Raw genomic sequence first — 25,524 nt, 5'->3', positions numbered from 1 at the left:
TGTGAAGGAACAGCTGACCGGAGGTGTGACGTCTTGACCCAGGGTCGTGACGTTTGACCCCTCCATTTTAATATTGGGCTTCTTTCCATTAAATATTGATAAACTTAATCTATCGCATCCTGATCCTGATTTCCATCGAGCGCGAGACGTCCAGTACCAGAACTTTTTAGTTTTCAGTAAATTAAGACGTATAAGAAACAATCAAATTCGAATTGTCGAATCGCCTTTGTGGTCATTTCAAGTTCAAGGGCTGAAGATGTGAAAGCTTTGTAATTCAGGCTCTAGTCGTGGTATCAACAAGCCAAGACTTTACCCGCCCTGCTCTCTCGCTAATTGTTATCGCCTGGTGTGAAAAGCTCTTGCATGTGTTAATCTGGAAACACGCCCATGGAAAGCATTGAGATCCATTACCAGTCCAGAAATACTGTATCGGAAATACAAAAGGATTAAAAAATGATGGGAGTGGTTTATGAAAAATAAAAATGGGTGGAAGCCGCTTCCCTCTTTTCATTTGACACGTGACACTGTATGAAAACAGGGATTAGACTGTAAATGCTCTGACTGGATAAATGTGTGTATATATGTGAGTGAGTGTGTGTGCGTGTGTGCGTGTGTGTATGTTTGTGTGTGTGTTTGCATGTGCAATGCATATTTAAAACATTTGCAATTTGATGATGAAAACAAACCCACATTAGCATGGAGAATTTCCCAGCTCCGCACGCAAACTTAGAGATGGGGAGGGCCCCCGAGTGTGTGTGTGTGTGAGTGTGTGTGTGTGTGTGTGTGTGTGTGTGCTCCAGCTGGCAGCTGTTTAAATTCAGTCTTACAGTGCAACATGCCAATTTAAACACGATCCTAAGGGACAGAAACAGAGTCTGACACTTCTCGCCACCACCTCTCTCTCTCCCTCCTTCTAGTTCTCCCTTCTTTTGTTGCAAATACCTGACATGATGCGGCGACTTTAAATCCAGGATTCGACAAACACCACGACACCCAGAACTCAGGCCTCACTGCATTAGCCCCGGCGAGCTCCTGCACCGTATATGATGATCCCACTTGATCCCTTTGCTCCCTGTCGTGTACCATCTTTAAGGGGTCGTGTCATAGCGCCGATGAATAAGTCATTAGATCAGCGCTGTGCTCGTCCCTGAACGGTCCAGAGGCCTGTGGCTCCCCTTCGAATGAGGTCACAAACTGTCCTTGGAAGAGTCAGAGATTAAACCGTAGAATAGAAACACTAATTAAAGTCCACTAACTGCTTCGCACCGACAAATATTTAAAACCAAAACAGCCTTTGAAAGTGAGCGTGTGTGCGTGTGTGTGTGTGTTAGGGCTCCAGTAGGAACAACTTTTATTTAATTTGGTCAAATTAGATATAGATATTCCAAGGTGTGTGATTTCAACGAAAATATCCAAAGAATGTTACGAACGGGGGAAATAACAGTGTTTAAAAATAGCGTTCTTCTCCTCTATTTTCTAATTGCTACTTCTTTTACTTATTTGTTTTTCCTTTTTTTCCCGAAAAAACCTCAGAGAGCTTTCACCATGAACTAGTGGGCCCTTGGTGTCGGTGATGTTAGTGAAACCTGCGGTGGGGGGGGGGGGGGGGCAGTTGCAGCTTTCCAGCATTGAGACACAAACCTAAAAAAAACCAATGATTTTAAGCAGGAATAATTCGCTGCTTTCAAGTTGTTCAGTCGAATTAACAATTTAAAACACACATTTATAAATAAAAGGAAACTTCTGAGTCAGTAGCATTTGTTTGCTTACTGTGTATATATACACATCTAGGGTTATGATAAATCATCACTTCACACTGGAGTTTTCCTCATTGGCTTTCACACTTTGATCAGATTCTAGATGAAATCCCTTTTTTCCGTGCACACATGCACAAAGCTTGCACAAATACGCAAATCTAAAATAAATCCCAGGGAGCATTCGGGCCTCTCTGCACCTCTGTTTACTGTTGAACACGTATATATCCTTCTTTCTCCGAGCTAACAAATAACGCCTGGGGGGGCTGGAGGGCTGAGCCAAACACAAGTCACGCAACCGCCTCTCTCTGTCTCTCACTTGCACACACACACACACACACACTCTCTGACCATCCTGACTCACTGGATACCTGGCTGCCTGGGTGAGACATTTGCCCCTGCAGAGCTGTCCCTCTTTAACAATGTGTCTGGACGCTGTCAAGTCAGAGGCCATCCTGCTGCCGCTAACTGATGTTTGACTTCACCCTGTCTTCCTGAGTAAAAGTGGATGTGTGTGCATGTGTGATGAGATTGTCTTTACCCGCTCTCCCTCTAGCTGCACCCTCTGCTTGCGTCTCTCTCCATCCTAAAAATATTTGGTCAGGCCCACTCATTCGATCATAATTCAGCAGAGAGCAGGAGTTCACAAGGAGTTCAGACTCTCTCTGGTATACAGCGGAGGCCTGCCAGCCAATAAAATAAAATAAAACACAAAGCCCTTTAAACATCCTCCCGCATCACATTCTCTATATTCAAATAGTCCTTACTGTGGCCCCTTCTCACTGAAATACTTATCTTACAATGTACAGCATGCCCAGCAATATGTCTTTGAATTCTTTGGTGGATTTGAAGATTGAAAAAGAAGCTATACCCCACCGAAGCTTCTCCAAGTGACCCTAACATCATATGACGTGATCTGAAGGACTATTTTTACTCGGGCGAGTTACGTGCTCCTGTTTCCCCATATCAGATGCTGATGAAAGGGGACCCCATCTGGCTGATGGTGGTTAGCGTATAGAGCTGCATCGGGTCAGATGCCACCTTTGGTTAGTGATCTTTCCAACCGCATGGAAACATATCGATTTACATTAGGGAACAAAACAGCAGGGACCGGGCCACCGTTGCACACTGACGCACGCTTCAATGAAGATAAACGGAGGTGACAGACAAAACAAACGGTCCGGTGTCCAGTACGGCCGAGCGACCAGCGTGCGGACACAACCTGGTGACATGTAGGACTTGAGCAATGAGCAATTCTGCTCACATGAGACTTAGGCTTCAGGTTCCTTTGCATTAATTACATCACTCAACTAAGCGTTAGTATTTACATTGTCATTTACATTTGTTTTGCAGCCAAGCTGACAGTGTGCCAGGATCACGATGCGTTCAGGTGAGGTTTCTTTTCATCAACGTTAGCAACAACTGTGACATAGACTGCAAAACATTGACGGAGTTCATTGGTGCAGTTTCCTGCGTCTTCTCCCCTTCCCACAGGAATCCTTTGCTGGTTTACAGTCTGTGTGAGACGTTGATCAGCATCGTGCCAGAGCCGCAGTGTCGCTGAGTATATTCATCGGCCACTGCGAATAGACTCTCCATCCGCTCGGTTTAGCCATCAGCAGATCGCATTACCGACACCAGTGAGCGTTTTATGCGGGTGGCCATGTTAAATTGGTTGTGCTGTCGCTAACAGGCCTTTGTGCTCACTCGGAGGCAACAGGGGAGAGAAAGCCGTTCATTGTGGACCGTCTCCAGAGCATGCGGACGGGACCACAGAGGGACACCGACAAGCTTGACAATAACAACATCTGATTCTCGGATTCTACTATTGATTCGGTTACTTGTGCAATTGTAATTCCAATTGAGGCCACATGTAGGACCTTTCCTTTGGTCAGAGTATACATTCCAGCATTTCCACAAAATGTATTCGCTTTTCAAATTCAGTGATCTCACAACAAACCGCCACAAAAATCTTTGTTTTCTCCTAAACTCAGGAAGCTGCTTCTGAGGAGAAATGCTCACAAGCCACAACAAATAAAAAAAAGAAGAAGAAAAAAAAAAAAGGACGGAGGCTTAATGAGTTATCAAATCTCCCAAAGCACTCAAAATGTGGCTTTGGGCGGTGCTGACTCTGTTTGCCATATTGCATGTTTGCATGGAGATCAACAAAGTCTATTTGTTTTTGCTGTGTGGGGGATGACTATAAATTGAAATGAGTTAATCTAAGCCAAAAGGGCTGTAGTTGGGGTTAAGCGTGATAGAGTGGCGTGCTTGTAAAGAAACTAGTACAGCTACGCTGCAAACCGACAGCGGAGCAAACATTTGGGATAAGAAACGTCTCCGCCCCTAACCAAACCGCTGTGCAGTAACTACAGTGTGCGCACCCTGTGAACTTAAAATATAGCTTTTCTAATTGAATGCCATGATATAATAAACTGTGTAAGACAACAGCTGGGATTTGTCAGCTTGTTTGTAGCACCGCAGCATCCTTAAAGTGCTTCCATAATATAATCATCAACTCAAGCTCCGGGGGCTTCGGTGCGCTTGTTGCTTCCCTCCGTGTCCCCTCGGAGGCGTTCCCTGCTCAGGCAGAGCGGCGCGCTCGGTGGTAGCTGTGGCAGTAATTACACAAGACAGCTTCCAACAATAGTGTTGGGCCAACAAAGCCTGCTGCTCACTGTGCATGAGTCCTGGCTGTCTATTCACACTCACACACACACACACACACCTCCCATTGCTGCACGGCCGCCACTAGATGTTACAGTTAGTGTCTAACGGGGGGAGGTGGGGGCCCCCTCGGCACTGATTTGAGTAATTCACTTATGGCCTTTTGTGATCCCAGGGGGCTCTGTTGGCCCCACAGGACAACAGAGCCAAGCTCCACTCAAGCGAGTTCAGTGTCTGTGGCACGAGAGGCCAGGCAGGGACAAAGCCAGTTTCATGCCTTTGATTCAAGCAACTAATGAGTTAGCTGTGAGGACCCTAAATGCAGAAGGCGGCTTCTCCATTCATGGTTCTCGACACATACAAGGGATAAACGTGGCCGGCCTGTCTCGATAGTTAACAGCTATTGTGTGTCTGATTATTGCAGAGGGGGCAAACATACATGCAAGAGGGTGGGAGAGGGAGCCGACATGCAACTAAAGTGCAATTCAGCATGGAACCATTGGGCGGATGAGGACTATACAGGACTGTCTCCGAAAATTAGAATATTGTGATAAAGTTCTTTACTTTCTGTAATGCAATTAAAAAAACAAAAATGTCATGCATTCTGGATTCATTACAAATCAACTGAAATATTGCAAGCCTTTTATTCTTTTAATATTGCTGATTATGGCTTACAGCTTAAGAAAACTCTAAAATCCTATCTCATAAAATTTTAATATTTCCTCAGACCAAGTTAAAAAAAAGATTTATAACAGCTGAGTGTTTGTCAAGGCTCAGGAAACCCTTGCAGGTGTTTCGAGTTAATTAGACAATTCAAGTGATTTGTTTAATACCCTACTAGTATACTTTTTCATGATATTCTAATATTTAGAGATAGGATATTTGAGTTTTCTTAAGCTGTAAGCCATAATCAGCAATATTAAAAGAATAAAAGGCTTGCAATATTTCAGTTGATTTGTAATGAATCCAGAATGCATGACATTTTTGTTTTTTGAATTGCATTACAGAAAATAAAGAACTTCATCACAATATTCTAATTTTCTGAGACAGTCCTGTATGTGAGTTGGAATAAAGAAAAAAGAAAGAAATATATATTTATATAGAAATAATGTATTTTGAATTGCAAATGTATGACTGTGACTCCGCCCACTGTTGAGACTCCGCCCACTCCTCTCTATCTCCATCTGCCTGATGGATCGTGGAGGTCTCCATCGTGGAATAAGCCTACTATGAATGATTCATACACTCTGTCATATTCATTGAATGTATTTAAACTCTAAATCTGTCCTTCTGTACACATGACATCTATTGTTCTGTCCATCCTGGAGAGGGATCCTCCTCTGTTCTCTCCTGAAGGTTTCTTCCCTTTTATTAGGGAGTTTTTCCTGATCCGATGTGAGGTTTTGGGGCAGGGATGTCTATGTGTACAGATTGTAAAGCACTCCGAGACAAATTTGTAATTTGTGAAATTGGGCTATACAAATAAACTGAATTGAAAAAAACTGAATCTTGATGTTATTTTAGAAATTGTTCTATTTCCACAAACACAACTGTTGCACCCGAGCAGATCTATGATACACACAAAAATAAACCTACGCATTGCATCGAAATGGTCTGTAATAGTTTCCTTAAACAAAATGTCTGTTTTGACTCAAAGCTAAAGTTTTATCTTAAGACCGTTTCAAATTCATTGCAAAAGAGCAAGAGTAGATTGTAACAGTTCTCAACCATGCTATTTCAGTTTGGGTATATAATACAATTATATAATACATCTGGGTTAAAACAATGTCAATGGTTCTAGTTATTTGACCCATGGGTCCTGGGGAAAGTTAGGCCGATGTTGTTGACCCAAGCGTGGGTATAAAAATGGCCAAATTATAAATTAAACTGTTGCACAATAAATCACCGCTGTTAGTATATTGCATTAGTGTCTAGACCTATTTCTGTGTTACATTCACAACAAATGAACAGGGTTTTAGCATGCCAAAATAACAGACAGGAATGATAATAGCCTGAGCGCGGGTATTAGGTTAGTCATAACAGGGAGAACACATTAACATTGACACTGTAAACGTATTAAGCGGCCATACGTCTACGTTTGTATATAGAACCCATAGCACGGAATTACAGACATCGCATGTCGAGGAAAGAGGAAGGAGAAAAGCCTGAGCACTGGCCTTTAGCCTGATCACGCACTCTTCATGAAGCACGTGGAGATGAGAGGTGATTTTCTTTCACAGAGGTCAGTGAAACAAACAGAAGAGCAGAACCCCACGGGGAGGAAGGGCAAGAGGAGGAGGAGGAGGAGGAGAAACCCGGGAGTGTTAGTCGTGGTCTCAGTAAAAAAAAGAGAAAACCGACAAATAATTAATGAAACACAAGGGACAGAAATGGGGTAACAGGGCGAATCTGGACCCCAATTTCATGATGATAATTACAGATAAGAAAAAATGGTCTCTGCTTCAACAGCATACACGCAGAAACAGATCAGGATGCAGTGCTCTATTATCTCCCTGGATGCTCTTCATCAATACACATCACAGGATCTTATCAGGGTTTAGCGATGTGAGAAGCTACATTAAATGATCTCATGAACTGTCAAAAGAAATTGTGAGAATGTGACCTAGTATATATATATATATATATATATATATATATATATGTGTGTGTGTGTGTGTGTGTGTGTGTGTGTGTGTGTGTGAATTAAATACCCCCTTTTTGTCCACTTAGCATCACCTTTTCATTGCTCATAATGTAAATGTGTTGTAATGTTCCACCAACAGGTGCCACCAACACCAGCACAGCGCTGGCCACTTGTATCCGTCTTCAGGCTGGTTGGGACATATGACATGGAACTGATATGATGGGCTGACGGGTTGAAGTCCTTGCATCCTTTGGGCTTTGAAGCATTGCGTGCCGGAGGACTCAAACGTGCAATCGCCCTACGCCACGACGGCATCCAGAAATCTGCGTGTAAGCATCCATTCACAGCTCGTCAAGTTGATACCAATCACCCGAGAAGTCTCCCTAATTCCTGGTGATTTCTGCCTTCTAATCTCTCCATACGTGTGTGATTGGGTCAAACAACGGGGGACAATGAAAAGGTCAATGGCTTTGACCTTCGGGAGTTTCAGTGTTCACTTACAAAAAGGTATGGACAGATGCAACAAATGGGTTAATGAGCTGTGCCCTCGGTGCATAGACGCAACCTGGGAGCGCATGATACTAGTGCTACAGGTCCACCGAACAGGACCCCTTGCGGGTTAAGTTATTCGGATTCTCATGAAATATTCAGTAAACAAGTGCCTACAGCCATTTATATCAACAAAAAAAAAAGAATAAACGTATCTTAGTTGAGCATAAAGACTGGGAGCAGGGGCAAACAGCTAGAAACAGCTAGCCTGACCGTGGCCAAAAGTAACTAACTCTGCCTACTAGCACTGCCAAAGCTCATGAATGAACATGTTATATGTCATTTGTTTATCCGTACGAAAACCGAGGTGGAAATACGTCTTTGTGCTTAGCGGCTGCCGGACGAAGCTTGAGATATCTGGCATCGATCGCCTCATCTAACTCTCAGTGAGGAAGTGAATAACCATATTTTCCAACACTTTTTAAGCTACAGTTCTATAAAATATGTCTGTCCCAAGCACGAGTTTGGGGTAACAACATGCACAGATCTGCACTGGAACGGACTTAAGGAGGCTGAGTGAACCCGAACAAGCTGCCAATCTCCTGGCAACATTTAGAAACGCAAAAAAAACTGTGGGTCCACGATTCACCAGGAGTTTCAAGAGCGCGGACATCTTGTTTCAAAAGCTCACAACAACAGCGAAACGACCACATCTTGACCTTTCTAACGCTGAACCTTTTCACTTCATCTCTAGTCCACGCGGCGCGCCGATTCGTCTTGGCCTCTGCTCGACAGTCTCGCTTGCCTATGGGTTTTGCGGAAGGAAAAAGCGTGGGGTCACTGAGAGTTTAGTAAACACAAAGTCTGTCTGCGGTGTGACCCGAGACACATTTCACCCCCTGAGCATAGACTTCATTCAGAAACAGCTATCACGCTGCAGCGCTTCCCTCTTTGGGAATGATGTGCGCACGCATCGACTGGATTTGACATGAAGAGGATTAACACAGATTGTCCGGTTGAGGGGCCACGACATTCTCTCAGAACCAGCACATGGGTCCAGACTGAACCGCTTCGCCGCGTTCCCTCCTTCCTCTATTGTGCGACGGCTGGGCTGGTTACAAAACCCGTCCGCTGTCTGCTGGCCGTACGTCACTTGTGGCGTACGCCTGCCGTGAGTCTGCAGGCCTTGTGGCCTTTCTCTTCCTCTTTTCTTAAAGCTCAGCCAGCATTTGGAGGCAGACGACACACGTACCGAAACAAGAGAGCAACACCGATGCACAGCGCCGGTCCAAAACACTGTTGTGTGGATTCCGCCTGAGAGGTGATCGGCATCCCAAGATACCAAACGTGGCACTGATAGGTATACTCGAGTCTTTCGTCACATTTTGTGTGGCTTTGTGTGGACTGACAGCTATGAGGGGAAGTGGGGATGTAATTGTGGGCTTCCAGAAACACACACACACACACACACACACAAGCAAACACTTACAAATACACCTTGCTGCGATGTGGATACATTTACACCCTCAGGGGTAGTTGTGCTGTGGTGAAGATGGTAATGATTTTTAGGGCGGATCCTTTTCTGAAAGTGAAGCAATACAGCACATAATACAAGTCATAGAGATGGTTTCCAGGTGGTTGATGTCTCACTGAGGTCAGTGTGTCGGCCTATTTTTTAAACAATGCATAAACTATGCAGGAGGGAGTATAAATAAAGTGAGAACAGGTACAGATGATGGATTGTAGCTCTAGTACAGGAGATATACCAACGGGAATATACCGATGGAAGGAACACACTGATCACTGCGATAAGATATCCATGCCAAGAGGGTCAAGAGCTGCGATGGTGACAGATGCCGTTAAAGTGAAAGTCGATCGCACCTCGCCGCCCACATGTCAAAATAACAACCGCACTAAGTCACGACGCACACACCCAACGTTCTCACACAACACATTGCACCGGGTTTAATGTCAATGCAAAGTCATGCTCTGTTCCAAAAACAAACAAATGAAACTGCCTCAGCTATTCTGGGGACGTGAACTGCTGATCATCTGGTCACAAGTTTACTTTTCTCAAACATGTCTTGTTTGAGTGTGTTCTGCTTCATCCGAGACACAACAGCCGAGGACGTGACCACATTACACACACGAAACAGAGAAAGGGGAGGTCCAACACGGCGTTGGACCTCATGAGATAGATATATCATGCCAGCAGCGAATATTAATGCATTGGCATGGACTGCATCTGCCGCTATCGCGCCGAGAGAAGTGCAATACACGTTAGGGAAGAGGAGTCCTGTATTATGTGGTCTCCAGGTCCTCTGCTTTATAACGTCCATCTGATTCTTATCACAAGCCCCGTTGACTTCTGCTCTCTCTGTTGAAGCCACTTTCAATTCATATTGTTCCGGGAACACAGGAAAGGAATAAAGAGTAAAGGTGCACGTCTCATTTTCTTGACACACTCTGAACTCAAATCAGTGATTTTACAAGATGTCATGATTGCTCTTATGCCACTGGAATACAAAACAAATGCATAAACAGCTCTTCAGCAATAACACTAATTAATTAAAAAGGAAATATTCTGCCATTAGTTACCTGATCCCTTCTGAAAGTACAGCCGAACAACTTGATTAAATATTCAAAACAAAGCCAAATTCTAGTTTCAAATAATGAGAAAAACAGCAGTGAAACACAATCGCACAAAACAGACCAGAGGAGCATTAAAGGCAATTGGGCAGAAAGACAAAGGAGGAGGGATAGTTAATCCTTAGGGTAAATATTTAACAAGCTCAGCAATTACAGAGACCTAGCATGGAAGAGATGGGAACTGCAGCCTGCTGACTGTCAACACACACACACACACACACACACACGCACGCACACTCACATGATCCTACTCACTTGGGCATCTGCCTAGAAATGCTGAGAACAAAGATACCCTGACCTAAAATAAAAATTATAAAAAAGGGAATTGGACATACCCATAGGCTATATTTGTTTGTTTGATATTTGTTTGAAGGAGCCCTCAGACTTTTACAAACTGGGGATAACTGTGGCAGTTGCATCACTAACCACTAATAATGGGCACATGTTTGTCCAGGCTGTCCATTATTAAAAATCGGCTTTTATAGTTGAACTGCAAGACAGTAAAGGTGTATGACCGCTTGGATCTGAATCCCTTGAAATGGATCTCAGCCACTGGGGAATGTGGGTTTTGAAAAATGTATTTGTATATCTAAAAACATGTACAAGTCATTCTTGTGAAACATGAATTTTACGAGTGGAAATGTGCACACTCCAGGCAGCCGAAATAATAATACAAATGTAATACAATTGGAAATAACATTTTATTAAGAAATGTCAAAGTGCATGAAATAGAAATCGCACATGAATTCATCTGGCCTCACGTATCGCTTTGTGCCCGTAAGCACATCATGGAATATGTTGAATAAGGGAAACTGGCTGAAATGATTCTCTGTCTGGCGCCGCTTTTTATTTACAGACAAATAAACACACAGACACACACACTCACACAGACACACACATAGCCTGGAGGTGTATTTGCATAAAGTGCATAGGTACATGCTGTTCACTTTACCCCACCCTTGAGCAGTCACGCAACAGAGACGACCGGTAGAATCTCAGCGTGCTCCCGAAACCACGTGCCACACAATCCTCCATCTCCTTCCTCCTCCCCCTCCACCTCCTTCCTCCTCCTTCCTCCTCTCTAAACCTTTCAACCGTGTAGTGAGTAAACCAAGCCAGTGAATCTCAGTTTTAAAATGAGAAAAGAAATGGCACAGTCCCACCCATAGCCACTTGATCACAACTCACTGAACTGGACATCAGTCATGACTCATGACTGGATACTTCATACAGTCCCCCCGGTGGACCAAAAGGGGAACTGCATCAATATGAGCAGGAAAATAATAATTCCTCCTCTAGACACCAGTGTACAAATACAAAGGTGGTTTCATAGCGTGTTTTTCGGGGGCTGACTCAGTGTTCAAAAGAGAAGGGGGGGATGGGGAGGTTATGACTCTTGTTCCAGACCGCGGGAAGGATCTTGCTCATCTTGGATTTATCTGAGAGCTCTGGCCACGCTGCAGGTTTAAATACCAGCGGCTCTGAGAGTGCAGTGAGAGAGGGAGGGCTGAGCTGTGTACAAAACCAAATCCCTCATGTTCCACTCTGATTAATCCCATTAGTGTAGCATTAAAAGCCAGCTAAGCTGGTCACTACTGCCACTGATAACAAGACATCCGGCAGTGTTGGCATAAACAAATAGAGGCTTTTGCAATAATCCATGTTTCAAGAGTTCAGAATAAAAATAAGAATGCAAACGCTATAGGGCCTTCACCCCTTCACCACAGGAGGCTATTAAACTTCACCACTCTTGCCACGCGCCTTTCAGCGCTCCTCGCCCACGTGACCGAACCTCATCGGTTTTCTCTCGCTCGGCGCTCTTGCATCGAGGCAGCAGTTGTGGTCTTCATCTCTGCGTGATCTCTTATCCGGGGCTGGCACCTTGGATAAATCCAATTAGCACCTGTAGTACAACTTTGCGTGATGGCTAAGCCCCATGAGTATTCGGGGTAAAACAAGTAACTGTGTGTGTGTGTGTGTGTGTGTGAAGTTCAATGACTCTGGCCAACAGGATGCCAGTTGTTGGGTGCCATGCCAAACCAAGGCAGCAGATGATGAAGATTAATGCCGCTGCCAGGATCAGAGGAGCAGAAGGGGAAAGAGGAGAGCCACATGTGTCGAAGAGGTGGCGGCTGAAAAACGTCCTGCTGGTCAGAACTGTTCAAATCCCTTTGCCGACGTTTCCACGGAGCGGCTATCCGCGAGGACTTTCTTTCAGCCCCCGGGACGAGGAACACAGAGAGCCTCACAGGACCTCTCTGTGCGGCCTCCTCTCCACTACCCTTCCTTTCGGCCCGCGTCGACTTCATCACAAGCATGTTCCCTTTCAGTGCAGGGGGAAGATGCTTCTTCTTTGCTCTTTATATATGTAAAAAATAAATAAAACTACATCTTGTCTTAGAGCTGTCGCATCCAGCTGGGCCAGTAGCCTCTGAGTCGATGAGGCAGCCGCCGAGGCCACCGGCAACGGAATATGCACTGAAGCGGCCCATGAATATTTGAAGTGTATTTTGGAGCAACACGAGGAGAGGAATGGAGGCATTCAGTGGATTGGGGAGGAGAGCGTGCCTCATATCTTTTAATTACATGCGGCTACAACACACAAAGGGGTCATAGGGATTTAAGGGAGGGCGGACTGAAAAGAAAACGATGCATCCGTGGTGACACTACAGATCATATCTTTAAAAAATGACAATTTCTCAAATATTGCAAAATGTATTTATGTTTATTTTCCCCTGAAACCAGGATATAATTATTTATAATACTCCAGCTTCTAAGAGTAAAGATATGTATGTGTCGCTTCACATTTGTTCGTGGGTCAGTTGTATAACACTAATCTATCAGAACTAGATCAGTTGACCTATATGCCCATTTACAGCAGCACATATCACATTTGTAACCACACACATCAACTCACAACTCCCTCTGAACTCAGAGACAGGCACACATAAAGCGAAGCACCCCGGGCCCCTCCACCCGCCACTACCCCTCGACACCTCGACCTCCTTTACCTTGGAAGAAACTCTTGACGCGGAGGTAGGAGACTGCGAGGCGCAGCACGGACAGCTTGTCCAGCTTGGAGATGACATCCGGGGGGAACGGCAGCAGGCTGGCCAGCCGGTCCAGCTCAGCGTTCAGCCTGTCTCTGTGCCGCTTGGACGGGTTGGTTTTCTCATTAGCCGAGGACAGCTTCCTGATGGCGAGACGGACAGAGGGGAAGACATCGACGGCGGGTAAATGACGTGCACTTGATACCGTCACAAGTCTGTCAGATAACAAGTCTTGAAACTTGAACCATTTTAAAAGATGTTCTCATTATTACCGATATACATTTTCCAAATTGTAAAACTCATGCTCCCATGACCGATTCATGACACTATGTGTTATTTTTTGAGGGATCAATCGCACGCAAATATTAAAGGAAGCGTTGGTATGAATTTTTTATAATAAATGTTTTTTTCAAATTTGTGTTTTATATTTATTCCTCCTTATAATAATATCATGTTTTTTTTATTTTCTGACGCTGCACAGCACCATGCCAACCCAAGTAGAGCCATGTGACCTAAGGTACCACACTAGTCTGCACACTCTGTCTTCCAACTATATTTCCTTTATCCCCAGCACACGATGCCCCCCAATGATTTGTGTTTACTCAAATGACAAGTCTCTTTATTTGGAAGTAAAATGTGTACATTTACAACAAGACGAGAACAAATGAGTTGTGTTTCCCTTCCTGCAGAATATCTTTCCACGTCATGATGGTTCACTTCAAAGTATTATATCTGGATTTACCTAAATGTACTGCGGCTGTTCCCCGTCTTTAAACCAACTCCTGATGGTAAAGTTATTGAACTTATTGCGCTGTCCCTCTCAGTGCCGCACAGCATATGAAATATGCTCCTTAGGCAGCGAGTTATTTGTGTGTTTTAGAATGGGGTGCCACAGAGTTACAGCTGAACTTAACATGAGCCGCGTATGTAATGGTCAGCTCCAATATCCACAGCTAAGAGTTTCTGATCGGACGGACAGAATAAGTTTGTACATGGCCTCACTGTTTTAATCTGGCAGATGGATAAAAGTTGCAGTCATTGTGAGAAAACACAGAAGAGAAAAATATCTTGAGTGTGCCAGTCTGATCGGATTATTCAGCGAAACCAAAGTTGACTTTGCTCTGCTCACTTCTAGAATATTCATGGGGGTACTAAAAGTACCAAAAACAGCCTTATTATTTAAATATTAAACAAAGTCCTAAAAATATATCTAATGGCATGACTAGCAGACTACCATTCCAAGTGTATTTCTGTCCAGTGCACAAGCAGTATTAATTTGATGTGGCAAAGACTTCCTTTCTCATCAGGCGGATGCAGTGCAAAACATGAACACTTTATAAATGCCACAGGCCTTGTTAAATTAACACTCCCCTCCCCTACATCTTATATAACCTACTCACTATTCATGACATCAGCCGACAAGAGGGCCCAAAAATACTGTCCTCTACATTGAAAACTATGGACACCTAAAACACCGCCAGTCCAACATATGATTTACTTCTATGCCTGTGGGTAAAAACATGTTCGAAGTTTAAAAAAAAATTAGAAATACATGATCAAGAGGGAAGCAAATAGGCGTGTATTATTAAGTGAGAAGCAAGAATCATATAATTAAATAACCCATCATAAGTGCTCCAATATTAGTATGTGTGCTATGCTGGTGTGCCAGCTATGTGATCTCATGTTGTTCGAGTACTTAGAAACATTTGAAAAATCCCAATACCAACTGGAGCTGGCAAATTTACACCTCTGTAACTTCCTAACAAATGACAAGGTTGAGAGAGAAGTGGCCCTGCAAGTTGGCCGGGAGTAGTCCGCCGGGGCGAAGGGGCCCCATCAATTTAACAAATCGCTCCTTAACTGTTTCTGGACGGGCTTCCTCCTCTTTCTGCCCGCGTACATGCAGTCTCCCGGAGGTATCATGATCTCGCGCTCCGTGGAGATAACAGGTGCGCTGCGGATGAGATAGAGAGGACGTTAACTCAAACTTAACACATGTAAGACAGTAAGCATTCACGAGTTCATTTTAATTATTAGTATGAATAGTATTGTTATTGTTATTAATTATTATTATTATTATGATTGTATGTTGTTGTGTTTTAGGTGGGGGTGCAGTAGATCCCCGCACGCAATTAAGCTGTAGTTTAAATCTCAACAAAGTAATCTGTGTTAATTAGCAGCAGAAAGGTTAACGGCTCACTAACGATCGCCATATAGTGAGAGCACAGCACACTGGTGCGACTCATCTAATCGACACTTAGCAAAGCCGAATACCTCAACAACACAAAATAAACAAATAAACAAATAAAATAACAAGGATAAATAAATAAACACGAAAACGTCCAATAAAGAAAAGAAGCACTGACCCGAAATCCCTCGGGATATCAGTTAGTTCCAGTATAGTGATGGCTGTGGGGGTCACATTCACTTAAAGTGCAGAAAAGAGATGCGTCTTCCCGGGTGCACCGACTCGGTAACGCCGAATGATAAAATCCAAGGGAAACTAAATGAACCGGAGGTCCTGTGTGAGCTCCGAGCTGATGTTTCCATCAGCTGAGCACTGCTCGGGGCAGATGTTGGCTGATGCTTTATACCCAAATGAGTCGCCCTCACTTCCTCGCGTTTCAGGTGGCGGATTCCTCTGAATGACATGTCGAGCTCTTCGCACGCAACTCGCTGCCTCACAAACAGAGCGCGAAAGAGCGCACATACACACACGCGCGCGCGCGTGCACACGCACCAGGCTAAGCCTGTGCCGCTTTCAGGTACTCTCTGAATATGTGAATTGCGTTCTTACAATCTTTATTTGGCCTACTAATATGTGTAGCAATTGTTATTATATGAATATGTATATAGTCTAATGTATACACACGGGATGAGTAATATTGTTATCTCTTTGGCTCTTTATGTGTGCATACTTTTGAAGATTAGCCAGTACATTATAAGTGGCGACTACAGGCATGTTCTCTTTATTCTGTGGCCGCAGCTCGTTTGGTTTTAGGCTACTAAACATGTATAACACTCCTCGGACAAGACCACGTTGCATCACTCCGCTATCTGTATAATTTGCGTGTATTGTCGATTTAAAATACGTTTTAATGCGTGCCCAGTTTGTATATTTACGAGGAGTACGTGAAAGTAGCAGCAGCCCAAACCGACCCGAGCCTGCAGTCGCGCGCAGCTCGCACACATTTTCAGAGCAGCGCGAGGGGCGGGGTCACACGCGAAGGGCAGCGGAGGAAGCACGACGCTCCAGATTCACACCGACGTCAACCGGGGAGCGACGGCAGCTGTGGACCGGAGGGTTTTGCCACCGCGGGCCCTAAAAGACAAACACACATTTTTACAACAAACGCGTCTGTGCTTAAATGCTACGTTGGACGGGACTGGTCTTCTTTTATCGAGTAATGAACTCGTCGGACGAAGCTTTCAGAGTCAAGCTGTCTCTCCGGGACTGATTTGGCAGCTGCATCAAATCCGGTAGATTTACGCCGGAAATGAGATGATCATGACTTCAAAGCAAAAGCATTATAGCGGCTCGGATCAAACAAGCCGACCCGATACTGGGGTTCACCTGTAGGGTCTCGAGAGTAAGAGGGTGACACCGCTTTGGGTGTGAAAAGACTAATGACGCCGTAGTCATGCGCTTTTATTGCAGTACTGTGTCATGTTGAGTGTTGCTGGGCCAGATATTCATTTTATTTTAAGTTATTGTCACGCATGTCTTAAGTTATCTGCTTGCTTACCACCTGTCAACAAGTCTCACATGTGTGCACGGTTTTATTTGGACCTGAAGTGCTCTTACAATCTGGAAAGCGATTCAATTCCTGTCAAATCTGGACATTAATTGATCAATGAAACGATGAAAAAGTGATCTGTTCCAAATTAGTAACCTTTGGGTGCTTTGAGTTAAGGAAAATTTAGTCTCGTCGGATTTTCAAACGTTAATTTTTGTTTTTATTGTTGCTTGTAAAACTTTAACCAAATAAAGTATATTCCACTGTCCGGTGTCATGATCTCTTCACTGAACCATAGGTAATCCGAATGTATGCGCAGTGATGAGGACGTTTGTGAAAGACGTGTGTCCCCGTTGTAAAGTTCAGTTTGAATGAAAGTGTGACGCACAGGAGGAGGGGATCTCCTCCGCTGCCTGACGGTGAACGAGCCGACTTCCGCTTCCAACCCTCAGGTCTCAATCCCACAATATCCACCACTCTGACACATTTATGAAACTGATTTCATTGCTTACATTACAACATGTTGAGCTCTTGCACAACATGAACTAAATATTTAAATGAATAACTTTAACTTGACATTTTAACGAGCTCACGTTTTCTTGTTATCTTGTAATGTTGAGTCATAGTTTTAAACTTTTAATCACATTCTGTAAAAATAATAAAAATAGATGTTATTTGCAAAGCGCTTTACAAGGTAAAAACAAACACTGGAAGCAATAACAATATAAACAAGAGAGATGACGGTAGGAAACAAACATACTGAACTAGTAATATATCTGAAGAAAAACTTAATTATTTATTTAAACAGCATTGGGGACACACACACACATCATTTATATATATATATATATATATCAGTGCAAATAGATAATATACTATTTGCATTGAACAGTGGACATGTTAACTTTAGTTACATGATGTGTTCAGGTTCACTTCCGTTACATAATGATGTGTTCAGGTTCACTTCCATTACATAATGATGTGTTCAGGTTTCCTTCAGTTACATTATAATGTGTTCAGCTCTGCTCAGTGAAATGAGTGTTGGCTAGAAAATATGTAAGCATTTTTTAGCATGTCTGAAACAGCAATACGAACGATACGTTGCCATCGGGTTAGTAATCCAATGCTCCACGACGTTGGCTTGGCACAGTGTGAGCGCTACCTTCCTCCATGGTTGCACATCGCAGTAAGCCTCTCACTATGCCTCTCACTAGGCTTCCACCTCTGCACCGGGTGAGGAAGACAATCCTCCAGCTGAATCACAAAGAGACTATATATGTTCCAGAGAAGAGTTTGATGGCTTAGAGGAGGAGAAAGGGAACATGAAGAAAGTCCATGTCCAGTAGACTTGACACTCCTCACAACAAGTTAAACAGCACTCTTCATCTTTCATGTAGTGTTACAATTTAAGTGCTGAAACAATAATCATCAACATTATCTATTATTATGCATTTCTAACAGCATAACATCCACTTAATATCCTGTTACTTTTACAGTACAATCCCAATTTTACTTGATCGAAATAGCCGGACCTCGTTATAATTTCCTTTAAGGGACAAAAGTGATCAGAGGAACTAACATCTTAATGTAATCTGATCTGAGCAGCACAAACTCAACCGTTAAACACACTGGTCAATCTGTCTATACAAGGCAACCCCAATAAACGGTGGCCTGATCACATGACTGATGTTACTGAATGACGGACTCATCACCATTCTGCCAGTACGCTGTGGTTCTCACAGTCTGGTCTGACTTCAGGTCACTTTCTGATGCTGAAGACAACATCGACTTTCGCGCCGTCTCTATCGCTCTTATGTCAAATGCTGCTGCTTCAGTACATAATAATGTATAATGAACGATGAGGTATTCGCCTGTGAGCTTAGGCCTCAAACGACTCTGTGACGTGCTGCAGGTGAGATGGGCATGGAGAACCAGGTGAGGGGAATGCGGGCTGATGCTGTGGGAGGATCTGAAAAGAGTTCGTAAACAGGCAGGAGGGATGAAAACAATCTAAGTGCACCAAACAGTTGCTTGCCAACCGCTAATAAAACTTAAGAAGATCAAGATCCTCAGGCACTGGGAGGGTGTTCTGCATGGGAGCGCTTTACCTGGGCCTCCACCTGACCGGTCACTGCACTGAACGCACTCCAGGGAGGGCGGCTTGAGGACCGAGAGGAGAGCCTCCAGGCTGCAATGGACGAGACAGGGCGTCGGGTTCTTGGTCTCTGAGAGAGAAAGACAACTCAATAACCGGCATACTTTGCACGGGCTCTGCCTTTTTTGTGTCTTTTGGGTCGCGGTGCGTCCATCTTCTTTTATTTCAAGTACCAGTGATCTGCGCACCTTGCTGACGTCATCACAACAAATGACCTGAACGGGAAGTAGTCAAGATACTACATCCCCCTTCTTTTGGAACAAAACATATAAATAGCTGCCAAATGGAAAAGTACACTTAATCCACTTATACATGTCAGAAAACGCTGTATAGAGGCAGTTATGCATGCCAAATCTGCCAGAACATTGTATTAATGAAGGAAAATAAAAAAACATCATCAGTTATCAGGTAGTAACTTAACTTTATAACTAAGAGCCATTTTGTTTGTTTTTGTTTTGATTAACCTCCCACCAGTTGGGGGCGTAGGACCGCTGTCAATTAGGACAGAGGTCAATATAATCAGGAGGGGCAGGAGGAGCAGGTGTTGTTAGACTGGCAGGAGCACACCGTTTTCGACCTTGTGAGAACAGCTGAAAAAATGCATGAAAAAGAATGTTTTGGAACGGACACATTTTGTTTCGACAGGAACGTATCTTTTCGTTTGTGTTGGAAAGCGTACAACTTCAGAAAAAAATTAATTTTCACGTTAGAAACTGGACATTGCATCTGTTTAGTGCACGTGTCTAGTCTCCATTCAATAATTTTTTTGATAGGCAACAGTGGCCACTACAATAACTTATAAATCACAAAATGCCAAATATATACAATACAATCAAATGGATTTATTACATTTAATCAAATTAAATAATCACTTGAAAAAAAGAATGCTAAGTATATACAGTGTATGAAGTATTTACAGTGAAAGTAGTGCATGGGTTATTGATTTTTATTCAATTGAAGGAGGATCTGGCCAGAGGTGATCTATTATAAAGTCGTATTGCAGTTGACTGTATTAGGAATGTTCTCCTGTATCTGTCTGTGTCTTGTCGTGGTGGAGCGTGGAGTGAGAGAGTGCTGCCCCTAGTGGACTGCCTGCCCTGGACTGCTTAGAAGTCAACCAGCGCAGCACACATCGCTTATGCACATCGCTTCTATTGTGCGCGAATATTTATTGATCCATTGTTGATGACACCGGATGACACCCCCATGGACAATGGGTGGTGGTGGTGTCACACCATACAACATACACCTGAAGGAAGAAAGGGAAGAGATGTCATCTCTTCTTGTCTTCTCGAGAGATCTGGATCTGGCACAAGATTCATACATGTGAATTTGCATAAAAATAGCAAATAAAAAAAGCTGTCGGTTATGGTATCTCTTTGGAATAGAGCAAACAGAAACCAATGAAAACAACACATTAATACTCATAATAATATTGCTGACAATAGCCTAAGTCAAAGGTCAATTCTGAACATATTTAGCGTTGTCATTTTACCTAGGAAAAGGCAACGCCTGGATGATTACATGTTGGTGGGGTTTAATACAGCAAAACCATTTAAAGATAGCACGACAAGTCTCAGGTCACATGGCAAGGGATACATTCCAAACCCCAAAAAACATGGCGTTGTATCAAGTTGTCCATCAGGGGCGGTGTAGTATTTGTTGTGACAGGTGCAGGCACATGCACAGATAGACTACCTCAACTACCTCAATTGTTATTTATATAATCAGAATCAGCGTGTACAAATACAATGAATATGGCTTCTCTAAATGTACATGCAGAGATATATCCATACGGCTAAAAACAGGCAACAATGACCTAACAATCATTTGACTACTATAAACTATGTGAGACATCTTAGAGATGTGAGAGTAGCTGTGCTCTCCATGTTTCAGTCTGATGCAATAACTCATGAAGTCAACTCCTCAAACATGTTCACACACAACACAGAGCTCAAGCCTTCTTGAGACCAAAGTACATTATGATGATGTGATGTAGTCAGAGGACTAAGACACTGACGGCAGAGTCACAACAGAACAGGTTACATGTTGATGATGATGACAGTAACAGTGATGATGTAATAATGACGGTTAAAGCTGAAGCAGTGATGTGATTGGGTGCTAACTAAAGAGAGGTCCACTGAAGGTGAACCCTGTACTATGCCTCTCATTCTGCGGTGTTCAATTTGAGGAGGATCTGTTCTTAAAGTCTTATAGCAGTTGGCAGGAATGTTTTCCCGTATCTGTCCTTGGTTATTCCTTTCTCCTCTCACCCTCCCTTTTGGTGTGGCACGTCCAGCCAAAAGAAAGTAATGTCCATTTCCGTATGTTATTCTTCTGATAATTTATTTCCTAAACAAACAAAGAACAAACAAAATGCTGACACTGCCTCTCGTGAGCCGGTAGAAAAACATAGGCCACCCTGGTGCATGTGATATCTACATATAACCACAGGTGCCCAGTGTTACTGAATCAGTGAACCAATCCTAAAACTCAATATATTCAAACAACAATCATAATGTATGAAACTAAACGAAAAAGAATAAACTCTAACATATCACAATATAACCTACGTAGCATATAATAAAATATAACCTAATATATATGTATACAGAAAGAATCAACTTGTCACTTAATCGTTGCATTGTTTAATGCAACACAGTTCCTAATATAGATTAATCAAAGTAATGAATGTGTGTAGAGTTGTTGCTTTTATCATATTTATATGTCCACCTCATTTAGCTGTTTCTGGAGTGAACACCGTAGAATGAGAGGCAGAGGAATGGGTTCACCTTTCTACCACGAGATAGCAGGATACCAAACCTCGGTGATTGATTTGTCACATTTAAATCCAAGAGCACAGACCAGAGGAATTGGTTCTATTTACTTATTTGCTACCATGTTACCTGTCTCGTGACCCCTCAGAGTGACCTCTGGACTTGGGTTGGGAACCAATGCACCAGATTACCAGCTCTTACTAGCATGTTGGACAAACCAGCATGGCACTGTCTCATAAAAATGAAGTTGCCATCCAATAACACTGGGATGAAGGAGCCTGCTTTGGTATAAATTTGATTCATTAGACCTGACATCACAAAAGGTCAAAGGTTACATTTAGCCTGAGTACACTATTTTGGCCTTCATAGGGGTTTAAATGATCAGATCCCTTCCAGGTAGCATCTTAACCAAGTTAGTAAATCAAATAATACTAAACACCATTTTCAACATCTCTTGGAAGCCAAAACTTTGATGATGTAAATCATGCGAGCAGATTAACTGCAGACGGAAGAATCAGAGGAATTGAGATACAGCAATACAATTCAAATACAGGAATGTAATCACAATGCAATGCCACCACTAATTCTGAAGGCTTCTGCTTTTAGGGCATTATTTAACTTGTGCTTGACATACAGAATTATAAAATATCAAAGATTGTCTTTCTTTGCTAATCTAGAAGTGTGCAGATGTCATTGGATCAGATAGAAGTACATGTGAGTTGCTGCTCTGAGCTGGACAAGGTCATGAAAGGTGCACCGTCAAATCTATTTATGTTTTTGAATGATGAAATACAGGACTATGACATTACTATATCTGAAGCATCAGGGACAACTGACCACATGTAGATGGATGACTGAGCTGTTGTCATGTCAACAAGGTCATGACCTGTTGCTCTGAGCTAAACAAGGTCATGACCTGCTAATGTAAATGTGTTCGTGTAACCTGGGGAACACAATCGCCCTGTTGCTTAGTTTTACAGGAACAGTGTGGCAGCTGTCTCCAATTTGGCCTCGGCTGCTGGTGATTGGAAATCAGTCAGCAGCCGAGGCCGCCCTCATAAAAGGGCTCAGTGGAGAGTGGAGAGAGAGAGAGTGAGCAGAGGCGCAGTCTGCTGAGTGTGGTGTGTGTGATCCGAATAAAAGCATGCTATCTAACGGAACCTCTTTGTGCCTGGCTGATCCTTGGAGCTTTTGGGGGAAACCCACAGGTAGCGGCGTGAGACCTGCTACACTGGAGCCCTTTTATGAGGGCGGCCTCGGCTGCTGACTGATTGCCAATCACCAGCAGCAGAGGCCAAATTGGAGACAGCTGCCACAAACAGAAAACTACATCAATTGTTATTTATATAATCAGAATCAGTGTGTACAGGTGGAACTGCGCTCAAGCCAGCCTCCACTTCGAAAGACAGTCAAACCAGCCCGCCCGGTCCAATCAACACGTTCAGTGGCTGCCACTCGAGCTACAGGGAGCGACAGGGAGCTTAGAAATCGATCAAATCCACGATCCAACACAACAGCATCCAAGGGGCCTTCTGGATGAGCTCCGGTTTAGAGGCTGCTCACGCTGCTCGGACAGACCTGTGCACGCGACCACAGTGCGTGAGTGAGTGCATGTACGCGTGCTTACAGCAAGTGTGTGTGTGGTTTCATACACATTTCAGAATAATGAGCACGGAAGAAAACATGACATGAAAGCCACCAGCCAGCCGCAGCAGTGTCCTTCATTGATTAAGATGTCTGCGTCGGCATCACTGTGGGATTTAAGGGGATGTGCAGAGCTGTCACATGACAAGTCTGTTTCTAATGGACATCTATAATTGATGGCGTGGTCGATGTTGGAAAGAGAACTGAAAACATAACTAACACAGAGCAGATATCACGTATTAATTGGAGCTGCAAGCAACGATACAGTCGGACTTCGCAATTTTGCGCGAAAACCGTCTGGCAAAGTTTTTGGTCTATTGTGTTTATGTATTTCTAAGGGGAGGCACCACCACCATGGCCCTGAATGAAACGCAGGAGGAAATAGTTCCTAGTCTGACAACCGCTGTCGCAAAAGCAAGAACGGTGTTGTGAGGATCAGTGGAGCCGGAGTTTAATCCTTGACAGCGGATCGTGGTTAACGCACACAGCCAGTTCAAGAGGTCAGTGAGGTCACCCGGCACGCGCGCTCTGACCCTCACTGCGCAGATCTCTGATCTCATAAAACGGTGATACTGACATCCGGGGCACAACTATAGACAATTGACATCCCCCACGTGGAGTCGAAAGCTACATCAACATTTTTAAAAGGCTTCAACCTCTTTGCGCTAGGGTTCCAATCCCGTTGAGAGGGTGAACTGTGTTACGGGACTCTGTGGGGGATAATCTTCATGGTGGACATTTGGATTTGGATTCTGCAAAGTTCATGTTGTGGTCAGAACAAGGGTCAGGATGGAGGGGGCTGCGTTTATTTTCCGCTCTTTGTAATCCGCTGCATCGTGTTTTATTTTCCTGTGGCGCTGTGATGATGATCTGGGTTTTTAAAGTGCACTGAAAAAGAGAGGGGGGGGGGTCAGGCGGCAAACCGCAGGTTTGGACAAAACACGCGCAAGGCCCGTGATGGTGATGGCCGCTGCGTATCGGAGCTCTCACGTTGATGAAGAAGTTTAAAACCAGCTCCGGTGGACTCGATCCCGCTAAATCCCGGAAGTTGCAGAACCAGCCCGGTGATGCTCCTCTGGACACCGCACTGGCGTGAACAGAGGCCGGTGGGCACAAAGTGTCTGGAGCAAATGGGACCCAGGTTTTCAGAGAAGACTTGTTTTGTTTAACCCTTGTGTTGCCTTCGGGTCATTTTGACCCGATTCAATGTTTAATGTCGGTATTCTTTCGGGAGTCAACAAACAAACATAAAGTACCTCACACTTAAACTTGGAAAATAATATTAATTCTAATAATTTTCTGGAGATTTTAATAGCTGGGGTCATATTGACCTCAAGGGTAAAATATGTTAGTAAATATAAAGGTAACAGGAGGGTTAAACATTGAATCGGGTCAAATTGACCCGAAGGCAACACAAGGGTTAAGGTGACATCGATTAGAGGAGTTTAGTTGTTTCATCACTGTGCTTGTTTCATATATACACGACATTAGGCTACCGTTAAATGGTCTTAACAAAGTGACTTTTCAAGATTTCTGCATTCGCGAGATGTTTTTTAACATCATTGACACTATAATACATTTCCGTATGGTTATTATGTTGAGACTAACTGTTCCTTAGTAGATTATGTCCAATAAACCAGATATAATTAGACTCGTTTGAAACTACCCTCAGTGTTCCTGCAGAGGAGTAGGCTACAGTCTGCAAGAATGAAGACTGAAGATCGGAAAACACGCAAATACAAAGAGAGAAATATTGAGGGAGGAGGCCGACATCTTGGCTGAGGCGGTCAGGATCCGAGTTCAGAGAGCAGTCAGTGGGAAAGAAACGTAGTATTCATTACAGAAAAAGGTGTTTCTGGGTGAGTATCTACCTCACCTCTGTAACGCACCACGCTCCGCCACATGACATGACTGTCGACAGCTACAAACAACATTATTAAATGTTATTCAACCCAATC

At 43.6% G+C, this 25,524-nt stretch overlaps 1 protein-coding gene across 1 annotated transcript in view; it reads right to left on the bottom strand.

Moving 5' to 3' along the window:
- Window positions 1-15,898, bottom strand: part of LOC130206251 (uncharacterized) — a 62,360-nt gene extending 46,462 nt beyond the window's left edge. Inside the window, exons 1-3 of the mRNA XM_056434125.1 lie at window positions 15,620-15,898; window positions 15,115-15,207; window positions 13,215-13,396 (exon numbers count right to left, since the gene is read on the bottom strand). Of these exons, the coding sequence (XP_056290100.1) occupies window positions 13,215-13,396; window positions 15,115-15,176 (244 nt within the window). The 5' untranslated portion in view covers window positions 15,177-15,207; window positions 15,620-15,898. The remainder of the gene's footprint in view (window positions 1-13,214; window positions 13,397-15,114; window positions 15,208-15,619) is intronic.
- Between the last annotated feature and the right edge of the window lie 9,626 nt (window positions 15,899-25,524).

The sequence above is a fragment of the Pseudoliparis swirei genome, chromosome 16 (assembly GCF_029220125.1).
Source record: "Pseudoliparis swirei isolate HS2019 ecotype Mariana Trench chromosome 16, NWPU_hadal_v1, whole genome shotgun sequence".
NCBI classification, from domain to species: Eukaryota; Metazoa; Chordata; class Actinopteri; order Perciformes; family Liparidae; genus Pseudoliparis; species Pseudoliparis swirei.
This window is presented reverse-complemented; position numbering and strand designations above follow the sequence as displayed.